Below are 27,234 nucleotides of genomic sequence, written 5' to 3'. Positions count from 1 at the left end.
ATCCCTAGGTCCACTGTTTCCGATCTGATAGTGAAGTGAAAACGCAAAGGGACACATACAGCACAAAAGTGTACAGGCCGACCACGTCTGTTGACTGACAGAGACTGCCGACAGTTGAAGAGGGTCGTACTGTGTAATAAGCAGACATCTATCCACACCATCACACAGGAATTCCAGACTGCATCAGGATCCACTGCAAGTACGATGACAGTTAGGCGGGAGGTGAGAAAACTTGGATCTCATGGTCGAGCGGTTGATCATAAGCCACACATCACGCTGGTAAATGCCAAACGATGCCTATCTTGGTGTAAGGAGCGTACATATTGGACGATTGAACAGTGGAAAACCGTTGTGTGGAGTGAGAAATACGGTACACTATGTGGCGATCCGATGGCAGGGTGTGAGTATGGCGAACACCCGGTGAACGTCATCTGCCAGCGGGTGGAGCGTCAATAATTAAATTCGGAGGGACTAGTGTTATGGTGTGGTCGTGTTTTCCATGGAGTGTGCTTGCACCCCTTCTTGTTTTGCGTGGCACTATGACAGCACAGGCCTACAATGATGATTTAAGCACCTTCTTGTTTCCAACTGCTGAAGAACAATTCGGGGATGACGATCGCATCTTTCAACACGATCGAGTATCTGTTCAGAATGCACGGCCTGTGGCGGAGTGGTTACACGACAATTATACTCTGTAATGGACTGGCCTGCACAGAGTCCTGACCTGAATCCCATACAACACCTCTGGGACATTTTGGAACGCCGACTTCGTGCCAGGCCTCACCGACCAACATCGATACCTCTCCTCAGTGTTGCACTCCGTAAAGAATGGGCTGCCATTCCCCAAGAAATCTTCCAGTACCTGATTGAACGTATGCTTACGAGAGTGGAAGCTGTCATCAAGGCTAAGGGTGGGCCAACACCATATTGAGTTCCAGCATTACCGATGGCGGGCGCCACGAATTTGTAAGTCATTTTCAACCAGGTGTCCGGATACTTTTGATCACATAGTGTGTGTGTGTGTGTGTGTGTGTGTGTGTGTGTGTGTGTGTGTGAGTGAGAGAGAGAGAGAGAGAGAGAGAGAGAGATTTGGTTTGCTTGTGAGTTCTGTATTACTTTTGTTTTCTAATTTCGGGGTAAAACGGTATCGGCAATCACAACAGCATTTATAAAAATTTCATTAATAAAACAATTGTTTCAGGTTTATTTTGGCACCACAGCTGGCCAGATCATTGTCATGGATGTCCACGGGGCAATGGTCTCCCAGGTGCAAATCGGTTCTGAGGTTGGCATCACAAGCATGGCGTGGTCCTGTGAAAAGTTCAAAATGGAAGAAGGCGACGACGCAGATCTTAACGGTACGCAGCCAGGTACGTCATTTCGACACCAATGGCAATAAAAAAAAGTCTTCCCTTCGTGTCGACACATTATGAGTTGAGATTTAATTCCTTATTGGTGATCACGGCAGTCATTTTCTTCGCGTATTTTTATTATTTTTCTATTATGTACCTTTTATTTATGTCTGGCTATTTCCGTTCCACACCTTTACTCGTAGAACCTAATTTTGAAATAGTAATATTAAGCTAAAATTTTTGTGATAGGAAATAGAATAAAGAATATGTTGTTCGACTGTGTGTATTAGTATTTGAAGCACTATAGAACCAAAATGCTAAGCCTTTGTAACTTTTTAATTTTTTTAATCTTACAGATGAAGGTTATTCAATACCTCTTTTTCGTGTGACGACGATTTTACACATACTGAAAATAAAACAATCATGGTTGCGAAGTTATTTTTATTTCATATTGTATGGAAATAAAAATAACTTCGCAACTGTACTGTTTTCGGTATAACCATGAAAATCGGTTGCTGTATCAATCGGCCAACGATGAAATGGAGTGAATTTTACAAATATACAGTTGTATACACCATAGTTACTTAAGAAATGGCAATCATTTTAATGTAATAAATCGTAATGAAATGGTATATATAGAATTAAAAGTGATCTGAAGATATATAATGACAATGTGAGTAACAGCATTGACTAAGTAAGAGCTGATGCTGCTGTTAATAATAATAATAATAATAGTGATAGTAACAGATATTAAATTAATTTGTAGGTGAACAAAATTAATGTTTTCTAAGAAAGTGAGTTTCGAGAGAGAAATTTAGGTAGACTGCACCAGCTAATAGCTTTAGGAAATAAAGGAAGACCTGGTTGTAAAGGTGGATATTTAGTTGTAGAGGAGTAACTGGTGCGCACAAGAACAAGGGCAGTTGTTTAATTCGGTGACTGATTACTGAAAAGAACGTGAACTATCACTTCACTTATCATAAAGTATTTTTTCACTGGGCTCCTTTCGATGGGTCGCTAACCCTCTTAAAAGAAGGTCGTAGTTGTTGCAGTATCTTACTAGAGAGAGAAGGCACGAGTATTAATCATTTAGCAAGTCCTCGCCTCCTTGCCAACAATGAATTGTTTAAAGCCTTGTTTCGGTATGTTTCGCTTTGTATAACGCATCAGAGACAAAATGGGGCATTCTGATATTTCTTGTATCATCTTCTGTGAAATGAATGATATTTATCATACAATGTAGGCTTTCACGGCCGGTGTTGTCTTCAGCGATGCTACGGGAACTAATTCACCAGACGCGGCGAGAACTAGCGGCAACTAGCAGTAAGCTATTGTATCTCTATTTATACAGGGTTATTACAAATGATTGAAGCGATTTCACAGCTCTACAATAACTTTATTATTTGAGATATTTTCATAATGCTTTGCACACACATACAAAAACTCAAAAAGTTTTTTTAGGCATTCAAAAATGTTCGATATGTAACCCTTCAGTGATTCGGCAGACATCAAGCCGATAATAAAGGTCCTCCCACACTCGGCGCAGCATGTCCCCATCAATGAGTTCGAAAGCATCGTTGATACGAGCTCGCAGTTCTGGCATGTTTCTTGGTAGAGGAGGTTTAAACACTGAATCTTTCACATAACCCCACAGAAAGAAATCGCATGGGGTTAAGTCGGGAGAGCGTGGAGGCCATGACATGAATTGCTGATCATGATCTCCACCACGACCGATCCATCGGTTTTCCAATCTCCTGTTTAAGAAATGCCGAACATCATGATGGAAGTGCGGTGGAGCACCATCCTGTTGAAAGACGAAGTCGGCGCTGTCGGTCTCCAGTTGTGGCATGAGCCAGTTTTCCAGCATGTCCAGATACACGTGTCCTGTAACGTTTTTTTCGCAGAAGAAAAAGGGGCCGTAAACTTTAGACCGTGAGATTGCACAAAATACGTTAACTTTTGGTGAATTGCGAATTTGCTGCACGAATGCGTGAGGATTCTCTACCGCCCAGATTCGCACATTGTGTCTGTTCACTTCACCATTAAGAAAAAGTGTTGCTTCATCACTGAAAACAAGTTTCGCACTGAACGCATCCTCTTCCATGAGCTGTTGCAACCGCGCCGAAAATTCAAAGCGTTTGACTTTGTCATCGGGTGTCAGGACTTGTAGCAATTGTAAGCGGTAAGGCTTCTGCTTTAGCCTTTTCCGTAGGATTTTCCAAACCGTCGGCTGTGGTACGTTTAGCTCCATGCTTGCTTTATTCGTCGACTTCCGCGGGCTACGCGTGAAACTTGCCCGCACGCGTTCAACCGTTTCTTGGCTCACTGCAGGCCGACCCGTTGATTTCCCCTTACAGAGGCATCCAGAAGCTTTAAACTGCGCATACCATCGCCGAATGGAGTTAGCAGTTGGTGGATCTTTGTTGAACTTCGTCCTGAAGTATCGTTGCACTGACTGACTGATGTGAGTGCATTTCAAGCACGACATACGCTTTCTCGGCTCCTGTCGCCATTTTGTCTCACTGCGCTCTCGAGCTCTCTGGCGGCAGAAACCTGAAGTGCGGCTTCAGCCGAACAAAACTTTGAGTTTTTTACGTATCTGTAGTGTGTCGTGACCATATGTCAATGAATGGAGCTACAGTGAATTTATAAAATCGCTTCAATCATTTGTAATAGCCCTGTATATCAGTGACATAATGCAGTGCTATGACTGGAATAAGGTGGTCTGTCTCACGTTCACGACCATGGAGATCAGTGCAGAAATGGTAACTAACAGGCAGAAGAGGAGATTCGATGGCCTACAGAAGGTAGAAGTGAAACATCAGTCGCTGGCAACTCTCGAACTGTGATTAACATGTCTGGGAGAGAATTAACAAAAGAGGAACATTCAGTTCTATCGAAAGGAGGCAACTTTGCAGTTACGCCACTGAAGGTTCCTACAGAGGACATCATAGCGAATGTGGAGGCAGGAATCCGTTTGTTATCATCGCATTCCGCGGATGAAATCAGGACTGAAACAGAATATTACGCCAAGCGAAACCACCTACCAGCAATTCGTCTCAAGCGGAAAGGAGGGCACTGAGGGAGATCAATGCGGATAAGAGCATTATTGTACTTGCAGCTCATAAAGGAAATGCTACGGTTTTGCTGAACACCGAGGATTGTCACAAGAAGATTAGTGACCGTTTGGATCCCACTACGTATAAAAAGCTTCAGAAGGATCCTACAACCAAAAGTATGAGAAATACCAATCAACTGGTAAAACAATCTTTTCTTTCTTCGGTTGATGAAAAACAACTCTGCAAAACGGAAACTTATCCACACAGACTATATGGACTCCCAAAGGTACATAAACCACAGGTCCCGTTGAGACCGATTGTGAGTGCTATAGGATCTCCAACACAGGAGGTGGCCAGATATCTCGCCTGCTTGCTGCAACCATACATTTGCAGAGCGGGCAGTTACATTAAAAACTCGGCGCATTTTATTGAAAATCTGAGGGAGATTAACGTCAGCCCAAGTGATATTCTAGTGAGCTTCGATGTAGTGTCATTGTTTACCATGGAGCCTGTAAACGAAGCTATTTCATATATAGCAGATATTTTTCCGACTGACGTAGTGGTTTTATTTAAACACTGCCTGACTTGGTGCAGGGAGTGGCAACTGACCCTAACAAATGTAATGTATTACGAATACATAGAAAGAAGTATCCTTTATTGTATGATTATATGATAGCGGAACATACACTGGTAGCAGTTACTTCTGTAAAATATCTGGGAGTATGCGTGCAGAACGATTTGAAGTGGAATGATCATATAAAATTAATTGTTGGTAAGGCGGGTACCAGGTTGAGATTTATTGGGAGAGTCCTTAGAAAATGTAGTCCATCAACAAAGGAGGTGGCTTACAAAACACTCGTTCGACCTATACTTGAGTATTGCTCATCAGTGTGGGATCCGCACCAGATCGGGTTGACGGAGGAGATAGAGAAGATCCAAAGAAGAGCGGCGCGTGTCGTCACAGGGTTATTTGGTAACCGTGATAGCGTTACGGAGATGTTTAACAAACTCAAGTGGCAGACTCTGCAAGAGAGGCGCTCTGCATCGCGGTGTAGCTTGCTGTCCAGGTTTCGAGAGAGTGCGTTTCTGGATGAGGTATCGAATATATTGCTTCCCCCTACTTATACCTCCCGAGGAGATCACGAATGTGAAATTAGAGAGATTAGAGCGCGCACGGAGGCTTTCAGACAGTCGTTCTTCCCGCGAACCATACGCGACTGGAACAGGAAAGGAAGGTAATGACAGTGGCACGTAAAGTGCCCTCCGCCACACACCGTTGGGTGGCTTGCGGAGTATAAATGTAGATGTAGACAACTTATTTCCACTTCAACAACAAATTTTACGAACAGATTGATGGAGAGGCAATCGGAAGCCCTCTCAGCCCAGCGGTTGTCAATTTATTTATGGAGTTCTTCGAACAGCGAGCACTGCAGACTGCCAGTAAAAAGCCAGCTAAATGGTACCGCTATGTTGATGACACATTTGTAGTGTGCACTCATGGTGAAGAAGAGTTGGATCTCTTCTTGGTGCACCTGAACAGCATTAGCCCGAAGATACAGTTTACAGAGCAACAGAGCAACGGTCAACTCAATTTCCTGGATGTGTCGGTAATTAAACGGGTGGATGGGACGCTGGGCCACAAAGTATATAGAAAGAACACTCACACGGATCGATACCTCCACAAGGAATCAAACCATTATGCTAGGCAAAAAGGAGGTGTCATGAAAACCTTAGTGGACAGAGCCAACAAAATCTGCGAGCCGACTTACTTGCAAGATGAACTAAATCACTTACGGTCAGCCTTCATGAAAAACGGATATACCAGCAAGGAAATAGATCGAGCCCTTCATCAAAGAAGAAAAGAAGCCAGAAGTCCACAGCAACTAGTCCACAGCAACTACGGTCACCCACTGGAAAAGTTTTCCTACTGTTCATTAATAAAGTCACGGACCGTATCGGGAAAGTTCTGGCCAAGTATGGGATCGAAAAAATCTTCAGACCCACCGAAAAGATTAAGGAATATTTAAGAACTGCAAAAGACGCCCGACACCTCCTAGCAACACCTGACGTATACAAAATTCCATGCAGTTGTGGACAAGTATATATTGCAACAACGAAAAGAAATGTAAACATCCGCTTAGCCGAATATAAAAGAAACTGTCGCTTAGGACACATCGTAAAATCGGCCGCAGCTGAGCATGTTTTTCGAGATGGGAACCACGAAATTAAATTTAATGAGAAAAGCTTTCTAGCACGAACATCCCATTATCATGCGCACATGTATGGAGAAGCAATAGAGATTCACAAAAACCATAATAATTTTAATAGAAAAGAGGAAGTTTTAATGTTGGACAAAATATAGATGTCGACGTAGCGCCAGCAGAATGACAATCGATTACTCAGAATCGAGAATGATGACGCCTTCCAAAGATAGACATACCGTCGGCATCACTTGACGAATGGTGGTGCCCTCTATGCGCTCTATAAATGCGAGAGTACCTGGAGCCTCGGTGGCAGTAGCCGGACGACCTCAGAAGAAGTCTCCCGCAGATGGAGACGAAACGTTACGGGGAAATTTTGTACATCGACCACGGCCTCTCAGCCCGGAAGTTTTAACTGAAGAATGATATTTATGTAGAACCTCCAAGGTCAGTCTCACATATTCATCAAAATGTACAAACAAAAAGTCATTCATAATTGTTTCTAGATAAAAGAAGAAAAAAATTAAGAACAGAACACAGTCAGATATGAAACTCTAACTTTCAGGTACCAAATGTACACAAAGAGAGAAAGAATGAATTATCACAGTGTTTTTTGACTCATGGAAGAATGGCAGCAAATTACTATAAAATCTTAACTGACAAACACGTGCATAATTCTGAACAAAAGTTGTTAGAGAACTAAAAAAACGAATCTACGAATATACTGCAGTAGCCTAAAAGTACTTCCATAGAAACCGAGAGGCTAAAATTAATTTAGAAGTAAGAAAGCGCTTCGACTTATAGATTAGTAACCTTAAACTTTAAACTGGAAGTAGGCTGTACTCTCTGTTATTGAGGACGTATGTAGTTTTTGATTTATTTGGTTAATGCAGCCATCTATTAGTAGTTTATAAATTTTCTTGAATTTTTTTAATGTTAGCAGGTAAGTCTGTTAGATAAGACACAGAATTAATATTTGTAACTCTGTACTCTGATGTTTGCAGAAGAACGAACCTTCGTGCTAGCAGTGAGTCTGCAAAACGGATTTGTGTTCCTGATGAAGAGCTTCGATGATGTTTCGCCAGTTCAGGTGCACACCGGTCTCTCTGGACCGTTGTGCATTGAGTGGAGCAACTCCAGAGAGCTTCTTGCAGTGGCAGGCAGCTACCAGCAGCCTGGATCCGCTGACTACACCAACGTCCTCAGGTTCTATTCCGACGCTGGAGTCCTCATCTATTCGACATCCATACCCTACACTCAGGTCAGTGTATGTACTCAGTTTTCATACGAGTAAAAGCCTGCAGCATACTTGACGTGCTAGGTTCTATGGAGCGACACAAAAAAGGAGAACAAAACTTTATCGAATGGTTCGGAATCATAAAGTGTATGGTGTGGTAGGAGTGTCAGATCGTCCCAATAACACTAACGAAAACTGTGGTATGCTTTGAATATGTTTCAGAAGTGTAACTCTTCAGGCTTTCCCGGCGATCAAATGACATCTTGGGTTGTCGGGTGTTCTGCCGGATATCAGCGTCGTACTTGCACGATATTTCGGTCACGTAGCTCGTAACCTTCATCAGGTGCGACCTGAGACTGCTCCTCGAGTGGACCTGGTCCAGTATTTATGCCTATGGCCTTCCCCCTCCACCAACGGCTGCAGGCGCTTCCTGCAGCCGTTGGTGGAGGGAGAAGGCCATAGGCATAAATACTGGACCAGGTCCACTCGAGGAGCAGTCTCAGGTCGCACCTGATGAAGGTTACGAGCTACGTGATCGAAATATCGTGCAAGTACGACGCTGATATCCGGCAGAACACCCGACAACCCAAGATGTCATGTTTCAGAAGTGTTTAATGTCTTTAGATCTCACAGATTATAAAACATACAGGTGAGCAAAGGCACGGGGGAAATAATTTTCGCCATCTTGTTCAGTGCTGACAACACAAACACAGTTTTTACATCGTGACCATGATCTGCTGTTTATGGTAGAAGTGGGGCACACACAAGTAATAAGGTTTCGTGGAATCACTTTTTTACAGCTGTTCATGATCACTTTCAGTATTTAATTTGTAGCAGATAATATGGAATTAAGTCGATTCTGATCCAAATATTCAATGAGCAAGGGCGGAATAACATTTTACATCACAAATAATAAAAACCAGTTGTACAAGACAGTAACAAACTTAACATGGAGTGTAGTAAATTGGATTCCAAAAAGCAAAAAAAAAAAAAAAAAAAAATCAGAATCATATGAAACTTTGGCGGTAAATGAGACTTCGAAACCAATAATTAATCGGTTTTCAAATCTAGATACTGTTGAAAGTACACCTGCAGGTTTCAGCTGAAAGCATGTCGCTGTTTATCTTTAATCAGAGTTTCAAAGTCTGCCTCGATGAACTCAGCTTAACTCCCCAATCTTCTTCAGCACTAAGTCTGTTTCCATATTTATTTTTAATGTACAACAACTCAGAAATCCAGTCTGACACATGTAAGTAGTGACAAATAGCATCAAAACTCAGACTGCTTGTTTGGAAAAAAAGGGTATTGTTTTTGTTCCTAACCGAAAAGTAAGCAGAGTTTTCTTTTTGAAAGACTTTTCTTTCGTTGAACTGCCGCTAGTATTGTCAATGAAAGTTTTTATTGTGATTACCTCTACCACTACCATTCTGGAAACTGATTTCTTATCCAGACATATTTTGTGTAATCCTTGGGAAAGTACTTTTCAAAAGCTCTTTTGAAGGACTTCTAAATGTGTAACAATGTCTCGTACTAAAACTTTCATGGGAGCTAGTTCATTGTCTTCCAAAAATGATGTAAGATTAGGAAATACGAGAAGGTTGTTGTTCGGTACTTGTGAACTAAAAGAGGCAATATTGTCTTGTGATCTACTAAGAAAGTTGTTGCGCCTTGTCCTTGGAGGCCCTGTCAGCAAAATAGGCCAGTCTTGATAATCACTGATCATCGACGAAGAAATTCTTCGTATCATTGTTTTTGTCACTGAGTAACATAAATGTCTCTGATGCCAGTTCAAATACTGTATATTGTTTAAAAACTTGCCACAAAAGACCCATCTTACTGCAGTATGGAGGAGCTTAAATTCTGCCAGTACCTCGTCTCCGACCTTCCAAACTTCACAGAAGCTCTTCTGCGAACCTTGCAGAACTAGCATTCCTGGAAGAAAGGATATTGCGGAGACATGGCTTAGCCACAGCCTGGGGAATGTTGTCAGAATGAGATCTTCACTCTGCAGCGGAGTGTATGCTGACATGGAACTTCCTGGCAGATTAAAACTGTGTGCCGGACCGAGACTCGAACTCGGAAGGTAGGAGACGAGGTACTGGCATAACTGAAGCTGTGAGGAGAGGTAGCTCAGTTGGTAGAGCACTTGCCCTCGAAAGCAAAGGTCACGAGATCTAGTGTCGGTCCGGCACACAGTTTGAATCTGCTGGGAAGTTTCATATCAGCGCACACTCTGCTGCAGAATGAAAATCTCAGTCTGGATATTTTAACCTCTGTTGCGCATCTGTTTGAGGACTTGTATTTTAATATGCACCTGAAGATGGGAGACATGTCCTGAAACTTAGTTGTGCATTCCTTTTCAGATGTACAAATTCCAGCAACTGTATCGGATATTGTCACTGATGAGAGTAATTTTGAGCATTAGTTTGGCACCCTCAGTGCCAGTAGAGTAGCTGCTGAAGCTTGGGATGTCCGCAGTCGCCGGTGACGGCGCTGACGTGGGGCCACAACGACAAGCGGCTGTTCGTGGCGACGGGCTGCCAGGTGCACATCGCGTGGGTGTCGCGGCGCGTCGCGTCGCTGCAGCTGATGTGCCGGCTGCGCGTGCACGGCCAGCTGCGGGCCGAGCACCAGGTGGCGGCGCTGCCGCTGCCCGCGCGCATCAAGGCGCTCATCTCCAACCTCTTTGCTCAAACTATAAGGGTGAGTCGGCCACCAACACCACCACCACCAACATCATCATCACCACCATCATTACTACCACCACCATCATTACCACCATCATCATCACCACCATCATCATCATTGTCACCACCATCATCATCATCATCACCACAATCATCATCATCATCACCATCATCATCATCATCACCACCATCACCACCATCATCACTACCACCATCATCATCACCACCATCATCACCACCATCATCATCATCACCACCACCATCATCACTACCACCATCATCACTACCACCATCATCATCACCACCATCATCATCACCACCATCATCACCACCATCATCATCATCATCACCATCATCATTGTCACCACCACCACCACCACCACCATCATCATCACCACCATCATCATCACCACCACCTTACCCTGCCACGTTACTAGCTTAGTGCCCACTGCTTTGCTCACGTGGACTCTATGGACTGCACACATGTTTTTTGTTTTGTTTTTATTTCATCGAATTTTCATGTTGTCCACAAATTGCAACACCTTCTAAGCTGTTCACGCTAATTAAGCCCATACAAACAAGATCTTTTCCCAGTGTAGTTCTGACCAAAAATCGATTCTGGTAGCTGGAGTCCAAAGCTTTTGTTAATCATGCCTCTGCGTTCTTGTGTAAGACACACCACTGGCCATTAAATTGCTACACCAAGAAGAAATGCAGATGATAAACGGGCATTCATTGAACAAATATAATATACTAGAACTGACACGTGATTACGTTTTCACGCACTTGCATAGATCCTGAGAAATCAGTACCCCGAACATCCACCTCTGGCCGTAATAACGGCCTTGATACGCCTGGGTATTGAGTCAAACAGAGCGTGGATGGCGTGTACAGGTACAGCTGCCCATGCAGCTTCAATACGATAGCCGGCCGAAGTGGCCGTGCGGTTAAAGGCGCTGGAACCGCAAGACCGCTACGGTCGCAGGTTCGAATCCTGCCTCGGGCATGGGTGTTTGTGATGTCCTTAGTTTAGTTAGGTTTAACTAGTTCTAAGTTCTAGGGGACTAATGACCTCAGCAGTTGAGTCCCATAGTACTCAGAGCCATTTGAACCATTTTTCAATACGATACTACAGTTCATCAAGAGTAGTGCCTGGCATATTGTGACGAGCCAGTTGCTCGGCTACCATTGACCAGACGTTTTCAATTGGTGAGAGATCTGGAGAATGTGCTGGCCTGGGCAGCAGTCGAACATTTTCTGTAACCAGCAACATGGGGTCGTGCATTTATCCTGCTGAAATGTACGGTTTCGCAGGGATCGAATGAAGGGTAGGGCCACGGGTCGTAACACATTTGAAATCTAACGTCCACTGTTCAAAGTGCAGTCAGTGCGAACAACAGATGACCGAGACGTGTAACCAATGGCACCCCACACCATCACGCCGGGTGATACGCCAGTATGGCGATGACGAATACACGCTTCCAATGTGCGTTCACCGCGATGTCGCCAAACACGGATGCGACCATCATGATGCTGTAAGCAGAACCTGGATTCATCCGAAAAAATGACATTTTGCCATTCGTGCAACCAGGTTCGTCGTTGAGTACACCACCGCAGGCGCTCCTGTCTGTGATGCAGCGTCAAGGGTAACCGCAGCCATGGTCTCCGAGCTGATAGTCCATGCTGCTGCAAGCGTTGTCGAACCGTTCGTGCAGATGGTTGTTGTCTTGCAAACGTCCCCATCTGTTGACTCAGGGATCGAGACGTGGCTGCACGATCCGTTACAGCCAAGCGGATAAGATGCCTGTCATCTCGACTGCTAGTGATACGAGGCCGTTGGGATCCAGCACGGCGTTCCCTATTACCCTCCTGAACCCACCGATTCCATATTCTGCTAACAGTCATTGGATCTCGACCAACGCGAGCAGCAATGTCGCGATACGATAAACCGTAACCGCGATAGGCTACAGTCCGATTTTTATCAAAGTCGGAAACGTGATGGTACGCATTTCTCCTCCTTAAACGAGGCATCACAACAACGTTTCACCAGGCAACGCCGGTCAACTGCTGTTTGTGTATGAGAAATCGGTTGGAAACTTTCATTCAGCACGTTGTAGGTGTCGCCACCGATGCCAGCCTTGTGTAAATGCTCTGAAAGGGTGACAGCGTCTTCTTCCTGTCGGTTATATTTCGCGTCTGTAGCACGTCATCTTCGTGGTGTAACAATTTTAATGGCCAGTAGTGTATTTCCATAGCGACTTTCTCATCCACTAACAAATATTTCTTTATATCTAACCGCAAAGTGAAATACCAATTTTCTTAAATTTAGCTTTATAACAGTTACTACAGCGAAATGTTTCCCAAAAAGATCTGCGTCCTCTATTGCACTGCCTCACGGGGTGAAATTCCAGTAACACTGAAACACATATTTTTTTATTCATAACCGAGAAGTCAAATACCAATTGACATAGATGTGGCCTTAAAAATCATTTAGTAGTTCTTTAGTAATTATTGATTTTCAAGTAGACTTTCACCCACTATTTTATCCCCTTGGTGGTTGAATTTCCAAAAATGCTGAAACACGTATTTTTTATTTTCTGACCGAGAAACCAAATACCAGTTTTCGTAGTTCTAGCTTCAAAATTCCTTTAACAGCGACGTACTTTCAAAAAGTCTTTCGTCCTCTTTTTCACCCTCTTACGAGTGGAATTTCGGACAATCCCTCCTTAAACGATGCCTTCAGTAAGATCTGCACCATCTCCAAACTTCAAGTTTCTATCCTTAGCTGTTTAGACTGGTCGATAATGACCCCTTAGGAGTTGAAATTCGAAAACCAGTGATATGCGTACGTTTTATTTCTAACAGAGAAGCTAAATACAAATTTTCGTAGATTTAGTTTCGAAAATGCTTGCACAATGAAATATTTCCATAAAATCTTTCGCCCCCCCCATTTCACGCCCACAGGTCTTCAATTTCCAAAACCACTGAAACATGTATTTTTTATTTCTAACTACGAAGCCAAATTTAAATTTTCATAGATTTAGCTTTAAAAATGTTTTATAATAAAATATATTCATAAAAAAATCTCATCCCCTACTCCCTACTTCACCCCCTTATGGGGTCCAATTTCCAAAAGCTATGAAACACGTATTTTTTTACTTCTAACCGAGAAGTTAAATGACAATGTTCATAGATGTAGCTATACAAATACTCCAGTCGTTCCTTAATAATTATATATTTTCAGAAAATGTTTCACCCACTATTTCATCTCTACAGGGTTAAATTTCCAAAAATGCTGAAACACGTATTTCTCTATTTCTGACCTAGAAACCAAATACCAGTTTTCGTAGGTCTAGCTTCAAAATTGCTTTAATACCGACATCTTTTTTTTCCCAAAAGAAACGTTCATCCCTTATTTCATCTCCTTAGGGTTCGAATTTCGGAAAATGCCTTACACTAGAACATCCATACCTTCTTCAGATTTCAAATTTCTATCCTTTGCGATATGGGCTACGCGATGATGAATCAGTCAGTCATTCAGGACATTGCCTTTTATTCATAAAGATGTCACCACTGTGAAGGGCCCTATACACGTGTCAATTTTTCGGGACCAACTTATCGAGCGTCCGATAAATTGGGCGTGCGTTGGCACTTCCCGATCAATTTTTCTTGTTGGGCAGTCGGTTGAGTCCGACAGCCGAGCCCCCCCCCCCCCCCCCCCCGCTCCCCCACTCCACCCAACAAATCAACAAGTAGTGCCCCAGTGCCGTATGTAGCACTGACCGACCAGAAATGTACGCTGTTAAAAATGGCTAATGCGGCAGATATTGAGGCAGCTATAGTGATGACAAGAGTCTCTAGAGAGATACACAGATTGTAAGTTTGTAAGTGCCCATAGCACACTGCATGTGAAGCGTACACCAACAGAGAACCTAGAAATGAAGCACTCGCGCCGGCCGCTGGTGGCCGAGCGGTTCTGGCGCTACAGTCTGGAACCGCGCGACCGCTACGGTCGCAGGTTCGAATCCTGCCTCGGGCATGGATGTGTGTGTTGTCCTTAGGTTAGTTAGGTTTAAGTAGTTCTAAGTTCTAGGGGACTTACGACCTCAGCAGTTGAGTCCCATAGTGCTCAGAGCCATTTGAACCATTTTTGAAGCACTCACTTCCCTGTTAGATACATCATCTATTTTATTTCTTTTGCTTTACTCAGGCAACTATAAACCATTTTGCAGGTTTCGGGTACCATTTTCGGCAGTGATTGCAGAGATACAACAGCACTTAATTTGGACAACCTGCTAACGTTTCACAGTGGCTACAAACAGAGCATGTTGCAAGTTATACTTTTACATTTATTTTAGTGAAAGTGGATCTGTAATGCTGATTGCATTTTTAATGTTAAATTGTCTGTTAGATGCTAAACATCAGAACGATACGCATACGTTAAAGCTGATAGCTTGTGTCACTGTTGGTGACAAAATAACTGCGTGAATCCTAAGGAAATCATGCCTCCCCCCTAGGCCGAAATGCATAACGACATTTAACATCGACTTCCCCTGCATATCTATATTTAAAAATGTTAAGACTCAAGATTATTATGTTGAACATAGTGCACAATATTCTGTGCAGTTTTTGGTCTGATAATATTTATGGACATTCATTTTAGAATGACTTGAATTTTTAATTAACTGTGTACACATAGGATGATTCAGGACGAATGTTACATAATTTGTGAGGTGATTCTACGTGTGAAAATAAACCGAAATAGTCCTATGAACAAGTGTCCGATTTTCGATCATTACGGAACTGGAGCGGGTTGAAGACTACACACAACCATGAATGATTATGAAGACAAGTGTGAATATTACGTACAGAAATGCTGTGTAGGCGCTGTGATGGACAAAATAATGATGGGACAGAGGACTGATCCACCCTACAAGAGGCGTTCAAAAAGTTCCACACTCATCTCCATGCAATCGTCAACACGTTGGACGGTATGTTGGGTTGCACATCGAACATAATCCCAGCGGGCCATTATGTGGGCAATAGCGTCGTCGATGCGAGCGACAAGTTCTTCCCCTGCATCCACCTTCGTAGCGTACATATTCCCCTTCAACCAGCCCCATAAATAGAAGTCTAATGGGGTTAGGTCGGGTGATCTGGCAGGCCAGTTAATGGGTCCGCTATGACCGATCCGCCGTTGAGAAAATGTGTTGGTCAGATACTGTGATACTTGTCTGATACAGTGTATCGGTGATTCATCATGTTGCACGTACAACCACATGGTATTTGACAGCAGCTGGTAATTTATTGTCACAGATTCATCAATCTGATACATGAATCTGTGACAACAAATTACCAGCTTCTTTAAAGTCAATACCGCCATTAGACTGTTTTTTATTTGCAGTGTTACATTTACATGATCATGATTTCGGCTTTTAAAGTGCCATTATCAAGTGTTTTCTGAAAGCATAGTAGACAATAACAGTGAAATACATAACAAGTGATATAACCATAAGAATCCATATTTATAATGCTTACTTACAATGTTATACAGTGCCTAAGATGGCATACTGTCGTATTTAAAATACACTATTAGACACATTGTCTAAGGGTCAACATTTCTGTTAAAAGCCTACTGCTTTGTTTTATCACTCAGTATACCATCTTGAGTGAATGGCAGTTAGCTAAGTGTCAAATTGTCTTGGTCAAAGAAATTCCTGTTACGAACGGTGACTTTTTCTTTTAATCTTTGGACTCAGTGTCCGGTAGGATAGGAAAGGTTAGGAGCAATTTATTTTCTTTGGTAGTTGTTAAATCTCTGCAGTAGCTGTTTATCTTAGTATACAATAAAGTTGGCTGCTCATAAACGTAAACAGTAACAAACCTCTCGATTATATTCGCTACATCCATAAATATAGCAGTCCAGCTACTCAGTGACGTTGCTCAAAGTACATTTTAGTAGGTAAATATACAGCTTTATACGTGAGATTAACACATTGCCAACTCTAAGTTGTGTAATTTTGCCTCAATTCAGAATTAATATAATACAGTGCAATTACTTAGTCTACTCACTCATTAATTAACCAGTGAGGTTTGAGGCGATATTTATGATGTACGTATCATCAGGCATGTAAAACCTGTTATATGTGGTACAACATTACTTTGGAATAAGTGCAAATAACACGGGTATGTGAACCATGTCTTGCACATAAAAGCATTTAAGCAAATAAAAGAATCAAACGATTTCATGTTAAACAGCATATTTAAATATAACATAATACACTCCTGGAAATGGAAAAAAGAACACATTGACACCGGTGTGTCAGACCCACCATACTTGCTCCGGACACTGCGAGAGGGCTGTACAAGCAATGATCACACGCACGGCACAGCGGACACACCAGGAACCGCGGTGTTGCCCGTCGAATGGCGCTAGCTGCGCAGCATTTGTGCACCGCCGCCGTCAGTGTCAGCCAGTTTGCCGTGGCATACGGAGCTCCATTGCAGTCTTTAACACTGGTAGCATGCCGCGACAGCGTGGACGTGAACCGTATGTGCAGTTGACGGACTTTGAGCGAGGGCGTATAGTGGGCATGCGGGAGGCCGGGTGGACGTACCGCCGAATTGCTCAACACGTGGGGCGTGAGGTCTCCACAGTACATCGATGTTGTCGCCAGTGGTCGGCGGAAGGTGCACGTGTCCATCGACCTGGGACCGGACCGCAGCGACGCACGGATGCACGCCAAGACCGTAGGATCCTACGCAGTGCCGTAGGGGACCGCACCGCCACTTCCCAGCAAATTAGGGACACTGTTGCTCCTGGGGTATCGGCGAGGACCATTCACAACCGTCTCCATGAAGCTGGGCTACGGTCTCGCACACCGTTAGGCCGTCTTCCGCTCACGCCCCAACATCGTGCAGCCCGCCTCCAGTGGTGTCGCGACAGGCGTGAATGGAGGGACGAATGGAGACGTGTCGTCTTCAGCGTTGAGAGTCGCTTCTGCCTTGGTGCCAATGATGGTCGTATGCGTGTTTGGCGCCGTGCAGGTGAGCGCCACAATCAGGACTGCATACGACCGAGGCACACAGGCCCAACACCCGGCATCATGGTGTGGGGAGCGATCTCCTACACTGGCCGTACACCACTGGTGATCGTCGAGGGGACACTGAATAGTGCACGGTACACCCAAACCGTCATCGAACCCATCGTTCTACCATTCCTAGACCGGCAAGGGAACTTGCTGTTCCAACAGGGCAATGCACGTCCGCATGTATCCCGTGCCACCCAACGTGCTCTAGAAGGTGTAAGTCAACTACCCTAGGCCAGCAAGATCTCCGGATCTGTCCCCCATTGAACATGTTTGGGACTGGATGAAGCGTCGTCTCACGCGGTCTGCACGTCCAGCACGAACGCTGGTCCAACTGAGGCGCCAGGTGGAAATGGCATGGCAAGCCGTTCCACAGGACTACATCCAGCATCTCTACGATCGTCTCCATGGGACAATAGCAGCCTGCATTGCTGCGAAAGGTGGATATACACTGTACTAGTGCCGACATTGTGCATGCTCTGTTGCCTGTGTCTATGTGCCTGTGGTTCTGTCTGTGTGATCATGTGATGTATCTGACCCCAGGAATGTGTCAATAAAGTTTCCCCTTCCTGGGACAATGAATTCACGGTGTTCTTATTACAATTTCCAGGAGTGTATAAAGAGTAGAGATATCCTAGTATTTGTTAATGGTTGATAAGATACAAATACAACTGTGAGTGCACCGTGGTATTGATATATATGGCCGCAATCTTGGTGCTATAAATCTTATTTACATGTTATAGTAGTGGCATCTTTCTTATATGATTTAAAGATGACACAGTAATGTTAACATCTTCATCAGCTACCACATATGAAATCCCCAAGTGAGTTAACTCCTTTTTCTTAACGACAAAGATAAATGTAACATTATTGATCATAGTTACTTGTTAGAGAGGTAATAAGCAATGACAAGTAGTCGAAATTAGCTAGTCGGTCGATTAAATAGAAATCACATTACAGCCTACTATGGACCATGTTTACGTTTATTAAAAATAATATTTAGCTGCATGAGCATACGAAGATCCTGTAGCAGCTAAAAGTGATGTATGGGTCACATTGAATCATACATTTGCTGTACATTGCCCCTCAACATGAATACCAAAGGGTAGGATTTCTTTCTGCGGAATTTTGTAACTCAAAAACTTAAGATTCCTCCGCTTCCAGCGACGTTGCCAGAATGAAAAGACGCCTTACCGTAGCCATAGAGAAAAATACCTCAGAACTACTAGAGAGGGCTTGGCGAGAGTGAGATAGGACTTTCTCCATATCAGATAAAAGTCTTACAGAAACTCTAAGGCCAGTGTAGAGATTATATACCGGATTTTTCAAAATGAACATCTACGTTTCAAGACTTTGTCACATTTCTCAGATTCAGTTTACAACTATAAATAATGCATCACATGAGTTCAATAAGAGCACTGTGTTTCACGCAGCACATGTCGATTCGATATGCGAGTTCTTCCCAAACCTTGATCAGTGTCTCTGGAGTAATTGTTGCAGCAACTGGTTCAATCCTGTTTCTTAAGTCATCAGCTGATAGTGGAAGAACATGCACATGATCCTTTACGAACCCCCAAAGATAAAATTCGCATGATGTCGGATCGGGTGAAAATGGAGGCCATGCGAAACTAGCTCTGTCACTGGGCCACCTGTAGCCAGTCCAGTGGTCAGGTACAACATCATTTAACGAATCTCTTTCTGAGTTATGCCAGTGAGGCGGCGCACCCTCTTGCTGCCAAATAGTTCTGTGGTTCAGCCTCTTCCAATTTCGGAAAGAGCCATAGTTCTTGAACATCAGGATAAGAAACACCAGTTACAGTTGCTTCACCACAAAAGAAAGGTCCACAAACTTACCGCCAGGACATGGCACAAAAAATCATTCAATTGAGGGGATTCCGGTTGCAACTGTACCATTTCGTGTGCATTTTCTGACCCCCAGACGTGCACCTTGTGTGTGTGTTCACTTTTCCTCTGAAATGTCATTTCATCACTGAAGATTACACGATCCAGATAACTTTCATCCTCATGCAACAACATTTAGTTTCTAAAGTTGGCATGTAAAACGTAGTCTGCAGGCTTTAGAGCTTGTAGCAACTGCAACCGATACGGATGTAGATGTAAGAGACTTCTTAAAAGTCTCCACACTGACATCACTGGAATTGCTAATTCCCCACTAGCCCTCCAAAATTATTTGTTCGGGCTACACGTATAAGACTCTCTCACTCATTCAACACGTTCTTCAGTCACTCTTTGTCATCTCATCATGTTTCCTTCGCAAAAAGAGCCGGTGTCTTCAGAATGATGAAACCATCTACAGATGTTATTGTCACTAGGAGGATTACAACTTAACTTGATACAGAAAGCACGTTGCACTGGAGCAACAGATTTAGTCGGTTCAAACTGTAAAACTGAGGCAGCTTTCTTTTCACTAGTCGCCATCTTTGCTGCTCGCGCTTTCTAGCGGAAGACGAAGGAAACAGTGCATGTGCATGCACAGAGTTATACAAACAAAACTATTTGAGTTGGTCCTTCATTTAATATATTACACGGTGATTTTTTCCACCATATACAAACTCTAGGGGCTGATCGATGAGAGGATATGGAACAAAAAATGTCTAATGAACTTATCTCCGGAAATGAATGGTTGCCATGCTAGAGACCATTTATTCAACTATACTTTGTTTCAGATACTGCAGTCCAATACGCGCTGTACTACGGAGCCATAGTTACAGGAGGCATTATTTTCTCCTACAGGGCGGGACTGTTCCTCATATGTCATGCCCTAGTGCCCTCTCCAGCCAGTGTTGTGTCCGATTCACTTCTCTTGCAAATACAGCGCTGTACACAATAGTTCTGTATTCGAATAGAGAGCTTGCCGACATCTTGTTTCCTTACAGAAAGGCAAATGGCAATGGGCGACAAGCAGCAAGGTCGTATCAGAAGGCCTACGCTCGCCGACAACAACCACAGCGTTCAATGTTTTCAGCAGAGTTTCGCCGCTTGTCTGGGAGCGAGTCGTTTCAGGAAGCAGGAAGTCATGGAGGACGTAACCAAAAAGTTTGGGCTCCAGACTTGGAGAAAAATGTGATTAACACTGTGGAAGAAGACCACCATGTCAGTATGAGGCAATTGCCCTGCTAGTACAGTGTAACCCAGACCACTGGGTGGAACATTCTCTGCGACAACTGTTACTACCCTTATCACTTACAGCGTGTGCAGGGCTTACTAGCGACAGAGTTTCCACATTGGGAGCAGTTGTGTCACTGGCTTCTTCACCAGGCAACCACTATTCCGGGGTTTGAGTCATTCATCCTACTTACAGATGAGGCCACCTTTATGCGGAGTGGTATCTTCAACTTTCATAACAGTCATCTGCTGTATAGCATACAGAACACCACGGTATGGTGACAGTGAATCACCAGCATCGCTGCAGCCAGAATGCGTGGGCCGGGATATTTGGCGGCCGTATTTAGGACAAGTCTTCCTTCCATGTCGCCCAACAGGCAGACACTATCGGCGTTTCTTGTAGGTGACTCTGTCTCTCCTGCTGGAAGAAGTGCCATTGATGACCCGAACGGTTATGTGGCTGCTGCAGGATGGTGCTCCAGCCCACTTCGCCATTAACGTCCGGATTCATCTCAATCGGGTCTTCCCTGGTGGATGTATCGGACGAGGGAGTCCATTTCCATGGCCTGCTCGTTCATTGGATCGCAACCCGTACGATTTCTGGTTGTGGGGCCATCCCAAAAGTATCGTGCATGCAGAGCCCATTCCAGATGTGGAGACGCTGGAACAGCGTATTCATGGTGCCTTTGACACTGTTCAGATGCAGCCCGGCCGATGTGACTGTGTGAGGCAGAACATGCTACGGCGTGTACACACATGCGTTGGGACTCGGGTTCAAATGGCTCTGAGCACTATGGGACTCAACATCTGAGGTCATCAGTCCCCTAGATGGTGGTGGTGGTTAGTGTTTAACGTCCCGTCGGCAACGAGGTCATTAGAGACGGAGCGCAAGCTCGGGTTAGGGAAGGATTGGGAAGGAAGTCGGCCGTGCCCTTTCAAAGGAACCATCCCGGCATTTGCCTGAAACGATTTAGGGAAATCACGGAAAACCTAAATCAGGATGGCCGGAGACGGGATTGAACCGTCGTCCTCCCGAATGCGAGTCCAGTGTGCTAACCACTGCGCATCAGTCCCCTAGACTTAGAACTGCTTAAACCCAACTAACCTAAGGACATCACATACATCCATGCCCGAGGCAGGATTCGAACCTGAATCCGTAGCAGCACCGCGGTTCCGGACTAAAGCGCCTAGAACCTCTCGGCCACAGCGGCCGGCTGAGGCACATGGAAACCATTTTTAACACATACTGTAAGTGCAACTGCATGTTACAGCGCGTATTAGACCGTGGTCTCTGTAACAATGTATTACTGAAAACATGGGCACCAAGCACTTCCGGACATAAGTTCATTCGACCTTTTTTGTTGTGCATTCTCTCATTGGTCAATCCCTAGAGTTTGTAAATGGTGGAAAAAATCACCCTGTATTTGTGTTGAATGTAATAAATGATACAAAAACTTAAAACACTGATAATGGTTTTGAAACACTCCATACTTCTCTCTTAGAGATAGTGGTAAGATCGCGAAATTAATTTTATTCTTGGTGAACATGTAGCCACAGGAAATCTTCCAAACGTTTCTAAAGGCATTGCTTAGCTTTCTGCTCAGCACTCTCGCTATGGTTTGAAACGATGGTGACATTTGTGTTGTCGTGTTGGCAGTGCTGTGTTCCTGAGACGTCTGCCCTGAGGGAGTTCGTGTCGCGCCCGCCTGCGGGCAGCGTCAGGCTCCACTGCACCATGATCAGGCACGACGACGACTCCAACCTGAGCTCCGGCACGTGCTACACGCTGTACCTGGAGTACCTCGGGGGCCTCGTCCCGCTGCTCAAGGGGAAGCGGACCAGCAAGATCCGGCCGGAATTCGTCATTTTCGATCCTCAGGTTGACGGTCAGTCCCATTTAATGAACCAGTTTCCAAGCTACTTTTTTTCTGTTATGTTACTTTTATTCCATTACTAGCTGTAAAAGACCCGCTTCGCACCGTTTTTAACTTCATTTGTTTTCTGCGAACATTCCTGATCACTCGAGAACATTCGAGGCCATGCTAAAAACGAACATTCAAAAAATCGGGAAAAAATTTGTATTCACGTTAAAAAGCTATTCTCGAATGCTCAAAAATACTCTCCAATACTCTTAAATCCATTGGAGTATTCAACAGTATTACAATTTAGAATAAAGCACTCTGCCAATCATTTCTGTATAGAGCTCCAACAATATTCCAAAACATTCTAGAACGTTAAAAAATAATTCAAGAACTATCTAGACCAGGGGTTCCCAACAAAATTTTCTCGAGGACCCCCTCATCGAGCATGACTGGCACTTTGTCATATCACAGTATCAAGTACCTAAGAAACCTAAATTAAGAGTCTTTTTATACGTTTTCAATTTTTGGTACTTAGAAAAAACATTGACATATTCATTATTGAAAAAATATTGAGTTTAAAACTTTTTCAATTTAGCCATCTTTGTTATTGTGAAGCGGCCAAAACAAAAAATCGGTTATCATACGAAATATATTTAATATATTTTTTATTCTAATAGCATCTTGCGGACCCCTCTGGCATAGCTCGCAGACCCCTGGGGGTCTGCGGACCACCTGTTGGGAACCACTGAACTAGACCATTCTAAAATCTAGACTATTCAAGAACATTTTAGAAGACTCATTAAAGCTCGACAACACAGATGACTATCGAATTTTCCCTGTACATCTTATAACATAAGAAGCGTGTAAAGGAAAAAGAAATTATGAGAGGCAAAATGGAAATTAAAATGCAGTCGACTAAATGTGCATGACATTTTCCCGTTTTCCGCTGCCATCAATGCATATAGCCAGCATAAGTGCTCGATAAAATAGGTAAATCTTGAACTTTTCCCGTAAAATGTACATTGATGCAAAAGAGATTGAAGATGTGCTGGTGACCACAACAGTGTGACAGCGACAACTTCAAACACTTATATCTCTGCACACATCTCCAGAAACACAACGACCACACAACCATCATAATACATAACAGCACCTAACACAAAAACTAATGATTGATGGTGGGTGGATGTAAAATATAAAGCTGTACAAAACCAGCACAATCTCAGTAGAGCTGTAATTAATGTAGTGAAAGAAAACTTTGCTTTGAGTATATTTCACACTTAATTAACTTATTCTATCGCAATAATTGCTTGTGAACTAAATTTGTCAGCTTGTTATTTGGTGAGTAGACACACAAATTCTCTGGGTTTCCCATCCCTAGATGAAAAAAAGCAGGATCCTTTCACATTTTAATGTTTGCTTTTGTGCCTTATTTATGGTGATATTAAACGCTAATGCTACTGGAAATTGCAGTCTTTTGAACTGAAACAGCAGTTTGGAAGACATGAGTGGGATTCTTGAAATAAATTATGTTTAGCCTTCATCTTTCACTGGTATTATGTTTGCTTCAGTTAAATTGTTTGATAACTGTTCGAGACAATTTCTTGTTTTGAATTTTTCAAATTAATATTGTCAACTACTTCATTTCTTACTGCTGCAAAGGCTCTTTCAAATAAGCAACTTGAGTTATTTTGAATGTTGCTTGGAAAAGACTTTATCTATTAATTCATTCAGGCTGTTGACCCCCATTACATAAATCATTTGCAAGTTCAATTTTGCCAGTTACACAAACAATCGGATGAATGCCTTCACTAATTTGTGAGAGATATTCCATAAATCAATTGTAAGTTCAATTTTGCCAGTTACACAATCACTGGATGAATGCCTTTACTAATTTATATGAGATGTTTGATAAAAAGTTTTGCTTCTTCATCACTGGAAAGCTGAACTCTCTTTCCTCACTCGAAGCCAAAGAAATGATTTCGTCAAACATGCATTTGTTTCATCTGCTGGTGTTGATTTTGGAATAACTTGAAGCGATTTTCGAAAAGTCCAGAATGTGCAAGTAAAGCAACCCCCCTCCCCCAATTAATTCCAGTTTACCTCGAATATCTATAACATTCTGAAATCTCCTGGAAGATTGTATGACATTATGGAATATTCTCGAACATTGTGGAACGGACATTCCGGCCAATATCGGCCACTTCTGTATTCGATTGCAAGCATCTTCACTTTCTTCTCGTAATACGTTCATTGGTATGGAGCTCTTTTTGACGCTAATATCTTCCAACCCAACCTCTGCAGTTTGAAACCAAATCTCCTTCGTGGGTGGGGGATGGATGTCCACCGTACCATATGACCCTCTTGGGGCTGCAGGATTGTGTGGTTGAGTGATAGCAGCAAACACGGACAAACCACACTTTCATTTTTTATCACTTCGCGAACAAATGCCCTCTAAAGACACCCATGTCTTCATAACTAGCCGCTGCAGTTCGAAAACAAAACGTTCTTCGTGGATGGGGGATAGAGGTTTACCACACTATATAACCCCCACAGAACTGCGAAATTCACTTGCGAAGAGTTGACAGCATGCACAACACATCACATTTATCTTTGTTATAAAACAATGGGAAGTCCAGATAATATCAACAATTATTATGAAGAGGATAGATTGCTAGTCACCTTAAAGATGACAGGCTGAGTTGCGCACTAAGCATCTGGACAAACCCTTCTTCACGAAAAGAGAAACAAGAAGACTTTGGCTTAGTGTGTAACAGTCTTTAAGGTGTGCCTGTGTGCAACTCAGTGTGTCATCATTACAGTGAGTAGCAATCTGTCCTTTTCAAAACTGTTATTGCTTTTATCATGTGTACTTATTTCATCTGTTTCTATCCATTGCATCCCGAATACACAGGAAAGGGGAGCATATTGCTTTATATGTGTTTCTAGCTACACTGCTGTCAACTAAAATTGCAGCACTACGAAGGCGCCATGCAACTATCTTCAAATTAGCATGAAGTATAGTATACGCTCAGATAAGGAAATTACCAACGTTTCAGCGCAACCACACGAATTAGGCTGCTGTGAAAGATTATACAGTGGATTTCTTATTCACAAATCGCATTTAAATGTTGTTTGTTTGTGAAAGATCGTGTTGACGTCAAGTAAGAAGGGGATCAATTACCAGCGCATGTAGGAATTCGAGAGTGGTCAGATCATGGCCTATGTGGACTGCTGTTTAATGGTCCACAGTACTGCTACTCGCGCTGATCGGGCTCCCTGGACAGTCGTGCTAGTATGGAATCAATTTGTTCAGGAGGTTCATACTCAGAGCCGTGAAGGATCTCAACAATCCCAAGCGACTAGCGCCCGAGAGGACATCGTTTATATGGCCTTGTATGTTTGTACAGACATGTCACGTCACTTGAATCAGGAAATGGGCTTGTTTCCAGCAACACATGTATCCACATCTCATTGGGCCGGTCCATCTTCCTCCTCGACTTACCGGGGCAAATTACCTTCACTTTTTGCAAGAAACTCTACCCGGCCTGCTGGAAAATATTCCCCTGGACACACGGCTACGCATGTGGATGCAGCATGATGGGGCGGCCGCACATTGGTTCAAATGGTTCAAATGGCTCTGAGCACTATGCGACTTAACTTCTGAGGTCATCAGTCGCCTAGAACTTAGAACTAATTAAACCTAACTAACCTAAGGACATCACACACATCCATGCCCGAGGCAGGATTCGAACCTGCGACCGTAGCGGTCGCTCGGTTCCAGACTGCAGCGCCTAGAACCGCACGGCCACTCCGGCCGGCTCGCCCGCACATAGCAGTCGTGCTGTGCTCGGATATTTAAATGAAGTCTTTGATGGCCAGGTAATTGGCAGAGGTGCTCTTAGGACATAGCCCCCTTGATAACCGGACCTCCCGCCACCCGACTTCTTCCTGTGGGGATTCTTCAAGGTTCTAGTTCACCCACCTGGACGCAAACCCCTATAAACGAAGAGAAATTACTGGTTCGCATTCAACACGCGGCCAATCGCATCAGGGCCATGCCAGGAATATTTGAAAGAGTTCGGCAAAACAGGGTTCGACGTTACCAAGCTTGTGTCGCGTCAGAGGGTCGCCAGTTCGAGCACCTGCTATAAGTAAACAATGTCCTAGCTACAAAAAAGGCTCTGACTTTCTGTACGCGAACTAACAGCTGTTGACGGGTTTTTCCCGGTACGTCTTATCATGAAACCACAATGGATGTGTCGGGATAGGATTGCCATACGTCGCGGATTTCGCAGACAGACCGCGATTTTATGCTCGAAGACGGGTGTCCTGGACGAAGAGGAAAATGTCCGCGAAAAAAGTGGCTAGTAAGAAAAAATTTTTTACGCACGTTTTGCCTGATTGGGAAAAAGTTGAATGTACACTGAAGTGGATGCAAGAAAACACACCTTGCAAAGTGGTTGAGAGCTTGCTATTTGACCAGATAGTGAAACTGAAATGTTTTCTTACACAGGAAGATAACCAGAATTTGGAGATGATGCGTCATAAAAAGTGGGTTAAATTTTTGAGGATTGTGTTTCTAAAGAGCAGTATTCAGAAATGCTTGCTATTGTTCAGTA

General features: G+C 43.5%; 1 protein-coding gene across 1 annotated transcript in view; it reads left to right on the top strand.

Moving 5' to 3' along the window:
- LOC124597374 (tubby-related protein 4) overlaps nucleotides 1-27,234 on the top strand; it is a 500,962-nt gene that overhangs the window by 408,848 nt on the left and 64,880 nt on the right. The window contains exons 5-8 of the mRNA XM_047135935.1: nucleotides 1,202-1,370; nucleotides 7,617-7,873; nucleotides 10,328-10,552; nucleotides 22,408-22,636. Of these exons, the coding sequence (XP_046991891.1) occupies nucleotides 1,202-1,370; nucleotides 7,617-7,873; nucleotides 10,328-10,552; nucleotides 22,408-22,636 (880 nt within the window). The remainder of the gene's footprint in view (nucleotides 1-1,201; nucleotides 1,371-7,616; nucleotides 7,874-10,327; nucleotides 10,553-22,407; nucleotides 22,637-27,234) is intronic.

The sequence above is a fragment of the Schistocerca americana genome, chromosome 1 (genome assembly GCF_021461395.2).
Source record: "Schistocerca americana isolate TAMUIC-IGC-003095 chromosome 1, iqSchAmer2.1, whole genome shotgun sequence".
In the NCBI taxonomy this organism is placed as follows: domain Eukaryota; kingdom Metazoa; phylum Arthropoda; class Insecta; order Orthoptera; family Acrididae; genus Schistocerca; species Schistocerca americana.
Note: the sequence above shows the minus strand (reverse complement) of the source record. Positions and strands in the feature narration are given on the sequence as shown.